Source organism: Echinococcus granulosus (assembly GCF_000524195.1).
Source record: "Echinococcus granulosus chromosome Unknown EG_S00106, whole genome shotgun sequence".
In the NCBI taxonomy this organism is placed as follows: Eukaryota; Metazoa; Platyhelminthes; class Cestoda; order Cyclophyllidea; family Taeniidae; genus Echinococcus; species Echinococcus granulosus.
In genome coordinates, this window is record NW_020170486.1 from 124,858 (window position 1) to 134,334 (window position 9,477).

At 42.0% G+C, this 9,477-nt stretch overlaps 1 protein-coding gene across 1 annotated transcript; it reads left to right on the forward strand. All coding sequences in view use genetic code 11, as the record gives it.

Annotated features, from left to right (window-relative positions):
* Positions 1–2,555: 2,555 nt before the first annotated feature.
* Positions 2,556–9,041, forward strand: EGR_08428 (Nuclear hormone receptor family member nhr-48; the record flags this gene model as incomplete). The annotated part of the gene is made up of 8 exons (XM_024497677.1): positions 2,556–2,684; positions 5,327–5,444; positions 6,349–6,701; positions 7,009–7,057; positions 7,277–7,644; positions 7,794–8,221; positions 8,318–8,420; positions 8,727–9,041. 8 exons carry the CDS (start codon positions 2,556–2,558, stop codon positions 9,039–9,041), a joined length of 1,863 nt encoding a protein of 620 aa, XP_024347896.1.
* Between the last annotated feature and the right edge of the window lie 436 nt (positions 9,042–9,477).

Genomic DNA, 9,477 nt, shown 5'->3' on the forward strand with positions numbered 1-9,477 from the left:
CCACTTTTGTTACTTCGAGCTAGCCCCCTTGTATCTCGCTGGGCCATGCCAATAGCCCAGGCACCTTCTCTGCGCTGAATATATATTCTGCCCGAGTATTTTGTCTTCTTTCGTCTTCAGTGAGTCTCGGGACGCTACATAAGAGCGATAGGTAAGAATCATAGGCCACCAGCACAGTTCGCTATGGTCGTCTTTGCTCGTACATGATCTAGAAGATTACTTGGGCATTAGAATGCTGTTTGCGACCTTGAGCATTGAGTCGCTGGGTGCTAAGGTTCTCCGATCTTCTCTTGGCATATAAAATCCCACCTTTAGGGGAGATCCCCCACCACTTATATATGAATGTCTAGTATGCCTACCAAATATCGCCTTTTATGCCTTCAGCTTAAAAATAGGTATTTAAGCCCCTCAAACTTCTAAATTTGATAATGGTAAATTCTTTGCGTGTTATGATGTTAATGGTATCTAGCAGGTTTGAACAGGAAACTGGTACTCAACAAGGTTTTCTTCTTTTAAAAAAATGTAGTGAATGTTATATAACCAGGCAACTTTTAGGCTGAAGATCACAGATGACATTTGTATATTATAGCTGAAATTGATTTTCTAAAGATGCCAAAAATCCCACGACACATAATCACTTGTCTAAGGTGGCGCGTAACCGCGATTCCCCTTGTAAGCTCTTATTTTTTATTATGAAGCAAGGCACTCAGAAAATTGTTTACACGCTTGCAGATTGAAGTAAATAAGCAGCATTTTGGTTTGCTTTGGGTTTGCTGTAACAAATGGGATTCGATTGGGAAGAAGCCACATTTAATATTTGAATGTACGGCCGTTGCCTTGGTCAGAATTTGTCGCTGTTGGAACACGTTGTTAGGGCCAGCTTATCGATCTACTTTGCTATGAACTTAGCCGACCCAATGGTTTTGATGTCCGGGAGTTAAGTGATTGGAAAGATTGGACGGAATCTGCGCCTACACTACATCACATTCCACCCATCCATCCGTTTGGTAATAAACCATAAGAGGCAAATTTTCTCACCTTCTACAGGCTCTTTTTGCGACCATTGTTGACTTCCTCATTTTTCATTCCCAAATCAAATACCCGCAAAGTAGGAGATGACAAATGTAGATATTTTTATATTTTATTCACAAGAGTTAAATTACAGCGTTGATCAAAAGGTAATATGAAGGATTGCGCTTTAAATATGCTGGGTTATTTGTTGTTACAAAAAAAAGTGGATTTTGGTAATGACAAGGTGAGGTTAAATTACGACCTGAGGCAGAGATGTGCAAAATAGTAGTAAGTACAAGAAGACTTTGCTTCTTTATGAAAAAAATTGTTATTATAAAACAAAATAGGTTAATTCGCAAGAACAAAATCTCTTACTGATTTTGGTTTAGCATGAGGTGGAAAAAATTAAGGTTGTCTCAAAATTATCGATGAACGATCTATCTTTAAGAACAGTGAAGGCCATTGCATTATTAGAAATAAGAGCAAATGCTGTTTGGAAATTATTAAAGAGCAGAAAAGGACACACAAGTTAACTTCCTTAAAACTATGGATTTTAATCAGAATATTTGTCATTGCAGTGTGGCCAGTGCAGAATTTGTGCTAAAGATATTTGATCTATAGCGATTATTTAGTTTAGTTTAAAAACACTTACAAATAGTTCAAACAGTTCTTAATGTAAAACTCCAAAAAATTTTGTTTATATAGTTTTGCGATGTGGTGGAAACTTCTACTTGTTCATTCGTCTTCATTTACCATTATTGGCGTTATTTGTACGCAAATTAATCAATCTTGATGCCTGGTAGGCTTTCTGGCATTCTTAATATCTGTGCAAGATGCTCTGAACGGGGTTTGATTCTTTGCCGATGTGTCGCGGGTGTGGGTATCTTCAAAGTGTTTAGTATCCAGACTTGATTAAGTTGCATATATGCCTCGTTTTGGTACTTAGCATCGTAAAATTTCACTTATTACGATAAATTATTCAAAGTTTCTTTTTACAAGGCCTTAACGTAGAAAGCTGTGTATTCTTATTTAGTATGGAAGTTAATGTGGGCGGAGCTATATTTTAGTATACTTAGAAAGTTTGTTTTGTATATTCCACATTTGTGTTTCAAAAATTTGCCTTTTTTACCGTGCTAATTTAGGAAATCTTCACTAGATTTTGGAGCAGTTTGTTTATGCCAAACCTGGCACTTATTTTTAGGCATTTAGAGTCCTCTGGATATATAATACGTTACCACAAGTCTTAACGCTCGTGTTTTCAAGCACCACTGGAGGCCAATTTCACATCGGTATTATGCGGTCTTTTCTCATCCAGCTTTTCTCTATTTGGTTAACCTAATGGACTTTCATTTTACATTTTTCTCTTTCTTGCTCTTCAGCGACATTGTTCTCGTTCTCTTTGCTTTCTAGATTCCTGGATCATCAAGCCTTGAATGACGTCACAAAAGCAAGCGCTTCATGCTCAGATGTCTAGTGTGATTCATGACGACCGACAATGTTTCACGATTCCATCAAGTAATGATTGCAGCAGTTGTCCTCCTAGCATGAGTGCGCGAAGAAGAGACGAAAAGAAATGTGCTGTCTGTGGAGATCATGCTGTGGGCTTTAACTTTGGGGCCATTGCCTGCGAGTCATGCAAGGCGTTCTTCCGTCGTAATGCACTCCGAGCCACCGTAAATTGCCACATATTTTGATTTATGTGAGATGACTTTTTTGTCAGCAGAAATATCTGCTTTTTGTTGGAATTCCTGAACTCCACTTCGTTAGTATTCTGGTATAATACATAGGGTCCTTTTACTGCTATCTTGTCATCAGTACTTTTGAATGTATTGTGCAAAGCAAGTGACGCAAAAGGCCATTTATCAGCGCTTATGAAAAGACTGAATTCTGTGCAGCTAAAAGCTGCCTAAACTATTCAGTTTTGTAGCCGCTGTGATTTCTAGTGTTGTGATGTAACCTGAAGGGTCAACTTATCACGCCATCCTCATTCCTTGATCTAACTTTTTAAATTAATGAAATTGAGGAGTTCTTGTACTGGATTGACATTTGGCTCTGAACGTTTTGATTAGTTCACTGCCTAAGTTTTTTGATCGAACTTGATTTAATGCGTAAAAAGATTATTGTGAACTTCCCCCTCACCAGTGTTTCTTAACATCGCCGTTTTCGGTGACCTTAGTTGATTTACGTGTTTGTTTATTTCTTTCACTAGCACAGTGTTAAGACATTGGGTGGACCTGACGAGATAAAACGGCCTAAATTTTACTTGCGGCTTAAGCCTTGATATTGTATTAGTATCACTAAGCAACATGCGCTTGCACACATCACATGCTATGCTGTATGATCGATGCAGACTTCCGGTTTTCCATGTGTACTCTGGCTTTCCATTTATGAAGCTAATGTTTAGTCGGTAGTCCACCCCACCATGCAGCCACTTAGATTATTTCGAAGTACCGAAATCTTAGATTCACCTCTCTCCGACGGTGAAATCCCCTGACTCGGGTGGCAGCTCTTCGGTATCGCTCTGTTTGTGTGTGTGTGTGTGTGTTGTAGATGCTAGTAAGCTAATGGAATGTTAAGATTTCTATTTTATGTTTGCATGTTTTGCGTTTTTCACTATTGATCCAGCGTGAAATCTAAATGTTCCACCAGCCACATATATACTCTCATCTATTGTTATTTCCAGTAATTCAGGTGCGTTGGGTGGAGTCGTGGATATTTGTTGACTTTTGGAAATTCAAGCCCCTAGTAGGGTCGGCCATCCATAAGCTTCATCAATTAGGTTGATTCTTCCTGTACTTTTAACGAACTTGCTTATATTAGGCAGATACTAAGGGTTTGATTAAACGCTGGCTTTCAAATAACGTTCTCTAATTTCCGGTGATCTGTTACACATTTTTTCCCACAAAATTGACCTTTCTCCAAACAGGTGAAGTAGGGGGTCGTGATGTGGAGGCGGGAGGAGAGGTGAGTCATTACGACTCCATTATTTAAATCAGCGGGGGTGAAGGGTTTTTGAAACAATCAAACAAAGAGGAGTGAAGACGGCGTAGGCTGTCAAGGTGTGTTCATTTGTTTCTACCCCACTATAAACGAAAAGAGGTGCAATAATGTTTGTTCCCTGGGGAGGTTTAATACCCCACCCCTACCTAAAGCTACCTCAATATTTATCATATGTCCATTCTCATTCTCCAGCTTTTGTTTCCAGCACCACTCTTCAAGTTTGTTGAGTTCACTCAAAGCCAACAATGTTTTTCTAGTTTTTTTCATGCGTATCTACATCTTTGGGTGAGAAATTAACCAACCGTTATCATCTTACTGGCGATGGCATTTTTTTGGCCTTAGCTTTCCGCATTTCTGGTGGATTAGGCTCCTTTGAGTTGGGAAAGTGGGTACCTCCATAGCTGGCACTTTTTCAAAATGCCCTATATGAAGCAGTGGAAACAAGACGGTGTTTAAAATAGAATGCACATTAATCATCTCCCGCCTACCCGCCTACTGCGGATGAGACGTAGGCTCAAAGCGCCCAGTTTATGTACCTTTCGGTCGGTGTGACTGAGTGAATTTTTTTCCTTATTTTTAACTAGTGGCTCTGCTCCACTGACCAACTTTTAAAGCTTTTTTGTTTCCTCCACTGTACTACCAACATACCTAATCAATTTACTGTTCTAATAACTCGCCATTGCGTGACTCCTATTAATTCAAAGTCTATCGGAAGTCCATTATTTCAGGCGTCTCTTGCACATGTGTAAAATCCCTGGAGAAATTTATCCACGATTATAAGGGGCATCGGGAATGGCAAGGCCTTCGGGGTGTGTTTCTCGGTGACCCCGCAAGGAATATTAGAAGTCTCCCTCCCCCCAGCGACTGTGAGCCCATGGTTTTTTTCCCGTTCCAGTAACTTTGTGGTCTCATCCTTTTGGGTACTTGTATTTTTTTACAGAATTAGTCAAGCAAAGTTAGGCACGACTTTGAGAATGTCGTCTTGGTAGTTGGAAGTTATACAACGTTGATATTTCTATTTTACATTTGTTAACTAACTCCTACTTAATGGGCAGTAGACTATCCACCATGGTTTTTTGTCTACATCTCCTTGTTGAAATTGCTACTTACCAGTTTTTTAGCCATTCGTAATCACTGACGCCCGTCAAGAGTCACGTTTATTGAAACGGTGGCGGGTCGAGTCGAATTGCGGGATCATTGACTTGCGATAATTTAAAGTTAGGTTATTTTTTGCCTTCATATACCACTATCTTCCATATGTGGTTCTCAAGCAGTTTTTCAACTCTGACCAGCGATTTATTTTGTCATTTTTCAGATGCCCCCATGCCTATTCAACGGTAGTTGCTTGATTCAGGTGAAAACGCGCCGATTCTGTTCGCCTTGTCGTCTTTCCAAGTGTTTTGCTGTGGGAATGCGCAAGTCTTGCATCATGGGTGAGGTGTTTGATCATTCTGTCCTGCGACTTTATACTTCGATGTGGCTTGAAACTTCTCGACTGGTTTACTCGTCCTAGTGCAGCCTGTGCTTTTTCGGTCGCCTTGACAACTTAGTTGCCATTTTCATCGATTTGTAACATTCTTGCTGTCTGTAGGTTTGTGACATTCTTCATTCCAAATGCTTTGTCCCAAACAATAGTGTAGCCTGGTGGTTAGTTTGTCTTATGATCCAATTTGTCACGTGTTTTTTGTTGAGATTATAGCCTATCTATCGCATTTGTCCTCAGCTGCCTCCATCTTTTGATACGTACATATCTCCTTCTCCTTCCCTGTTCTTTCCATGATTACTTTGCTTCTAGGCTTCCTCCCCCTTACCTCTTAAAGACAGTCATCAGTCACTTGTGTCATTAGATGTCTATTGACAACCTTCACCTTGGTCTCTTCAAATCTAATTAGGCTTCACAGTTATTGACACGTATGAATGTGCTCCCAAGATGGTTTTTGTACAAGTACCATGCTATCTCAATCACGAAGTTGTTACCTTACTGCCACTTTTTCTTGATTTGCGTTTCTGTATGTGCTAGCATGCGTGGCAGTAACCACCCTTTCCCCCCCACCCCCACCAACCCTCCTCGACTTGCGTAAGAACGTCAATGTTCGCAGTCTTGTTATCCAGTCTGCAACACACTTTTTTGTCTTCTTTTTCTTACGTATTATTGTGTTTTAAGTGGCACACACATACTTCTCGAAGTTTCTGCTCTGCAATTATGTATTACTCTCGTCTTTTAGCGTTAAATCTTCATAAATGCGATTTAGGCACCAAATTCAATCAACTCAAAGAGCTTTAAGTTAGAATTCCTCGTAGATTCTCTTTTTAACTTCCACTTTTGTAAACCTATAGATGAAAAAGCAAAACGAGAACGAAGGGAGAAGATTCAGCGTAATCGGGAGCGAAAAGTTGCTTCGGGTCAGATTGCCAGCTCTGATAGCACTCGTGGTGGGGCAATTGCGCGCTCGAATTCCCCTCCACGGTGTTATCAAGGCAACACCTCTCCCAATCCCGACTATCACTCACACTCTCTAGCCCCAGATCCCCCGGCACCTCCGCATCATCATCAACAGACACCACCCTCCTACTATCCTTTGATCTCAGCATCTCACCCTGCCACAGCCACTGAGGCGCTGCCCTCCACTGGCTGTCACAATGCTGTCAACGAGGGATTCTGGAATGCGGAGTACTTGGCAGATGGTGAGGTCGTTTTTCTGACACGCATACACATATGCACACTCGTTTGGCTTTTCATACTAGAAGTGAAATAGGCTATTGACTTTTGAGTGTATAGCCCACTTCAACATTGAGGTCCCCGTTACATTTGACACCCAGGCTTAGCCTATATACCGTTTATTCAAGTCCCTTCAATGCTCTTCCTACACACATCTTTCTCTCCTCCCATTTTTAAGTCGTGGGAAAAGTGACCTTCTCTCCAATCTATCCCCTCATTTTATTTTTGTTTAGTGCACACCAGACAATAATTCACCTCCCCTTTCTTCATTTCTTTAGCCTCAAAATCTTCATCAGGATCGCTTACCTACGGTTGAGGGTTCGATAAGTAAGTTACTTACTACTTACATTTTAGCTTTCAATTGTTTTCACTCAACGGTTACTTCCAGTTTGTGTCGCAATTCATACTACTTATTATCACCCCATCCAAAGCGACTGCCTGACTGAATGTAGATTCTGCTTGGCTCAAAGGCTAAAACAAACCACTTTACCAGATGTGTTTTGAATTTTCGGTGAGTCTTTACCTGGCATTCTAAACTCCTCGCAGATGCTTATTCTTCCCATCATCTACACCAGTCCCATTTGATGACTCCTCCGTCATCTTCCGGGCCTCATCCACCATCCTCGTTTGGAGGCATGGAGTCCTATTCCCACCCAGCGCAGTCACTTCCTGAGGTACAAGGCGCCTCTGAGGCAACACCCAATGAGGCCTGGTTACAATTGGTGACCTCGTCGAAGGCACTCGAGGAGAATTCCACCACACTACCCTATTTTGTTAAGAAGCCAGCAAAGACAGTTCTCACCTCCTCTTCGAAATATCCACTTTCTCACGCGAATGGAGACTCTAAGTCCGGTGTAAAAAATGTCCTTGATGGTCACGTTTGGACACTGGAACCGGAGGATCCATCAAACAAGGTGAGTGTGCAAACTTCCAGCAGTGATGGCGGCGGATGGAGGGGGCAGGCCATGTCCCGGTGAATTGACTCCCTCAACCGCATTACCCTTCATCCTCTTCGATACAGAACGAGTTGATCTTGTGATTGTTGTTTTTTTTTTATTTTCAGGAGTGTATAGCCCTGTGTCCAGACTTTTTAAAATCGGGAATGGCCCGCCTCCTCTCGAAGCATCAATGGACGGCGCTGAACGACCTTCGCAGTGCCTATGAGACGTCCTTTCTTGATTGTGCCTCCGATCACGCGCCGGAGAGCAGCTCAAATATTACTATAAGCAGTTTGGTGAATACTTCTGGTTTTTTGGTACGGAAGTTTATAAATTTTGCCAAGAAGTTGGCCGACTTCTCCGTCCTTGGTCAAGAGGGTCAAATTTGTCTGCTCAAGGGGGTTGTCTTAAATGCCCTTTTTATCCGCTCCGCCAGTCATTATGATGTTATCAAAGATGTGTGGGTCACTCCAAAGGGTGAAATACCCACCAGTATACTTAAAATTGCTACAGGAATGCAAAATCTCTATGAGGAGCACGCCAAGTACTGCAGGTTGGTGTTAGGTGATTTTGCAATCTCCCTTTTTTTCCCCACCTCATGGTGCCCTTTGCTTTGCCCTAAGTAAGTTGAATTTTTTCACCACACTAGGAACTTTGCTGATGTTGTTAAAAGGGACTCCCATTTGGTGGCTCTGATGCAGGTGTTGTGTCTCTTTGCTCCAGATCGTCCTCGCCTTTCCGATCGTCAATCGGTCAGTAAATTATTTTTTGCCACTTTCTTTTGTTGCCCCCTATCCCCTTTTCAACACCTAACTCTCAATCGATGCGAGTTAACTCTCCCCCTTTTTGTGCCTCAACAACGCAGAGAGATTTTTTGTGACGTCTGCTAAACTGCAAGTTGCTCGTCACGCACTTGTCAATCCTATGTAGGCTCAACGCGGGTCTTTAAACGCGCCGCTCATCACCATCATCATCATCCACCGTCGATGGAAGCTTTATAGTCCATTAATAGTTTTAGGCGTCCCTAAGGCCTTCCATCGTCAATATTTAACTTTTAGGTATCCAATATCTACGACCGTTACATTCTACTGTTGAAGCACTATCTGGAAGCCCGCCACGGTTTCACTCGAGGTCGAACTTTATTGGCTGCCGTGTTGACTAATCTGGCGGAGTTACAGGCTCTGACCGACAACTATGGTCATATCCTTCTCCACGTCGATCCAAGCAAGGTAGATCCCCTGATCCTTGAAGTGTTCAATCTTCCGGATTGTAAGAAGGCTAATAAGGATGTGGTGGTGGTGGGAGCAGATTCAAGTCCTTTAATTATGGTTGAGGCAAACACCTCCAATTCTAACGTGACTAATCCCTCCTAAACCAGAGACTTCAAAGATGGCACACTTGAGAATGATACTCAGGCGCGCACATCCAACAATTCCACAGAGAATGAGACTATGCCCCAATTTTCCAGCATAAATATGGTACATATGTTTACCGAGTGATGTCAGTGTCTATATCTCTTGCCGATTGTAAATAATCGCTCCACATTTTTGTGTGTGTGTATGTGTGTGCTTCACTGTTGGTGCGTGTGTCAACTCGCGTTTCGCGTCATCACTCACCACACATCCACCCCTCCCCTCCTCGCTTTTTTAAATCACTGACTTTTGTCTTCTTTTTTTGAGGTGATTTTCTGTAAAGAATTGTGATATGTGTGACTATTCTTTCCTCCTCCTCCTACCCTGCTGCTTCTAGGTTTACCTCCCGGCCCTCCCCTTTCCCACTTCCCCTGTATTTTTCTGGTTCACTCTGACG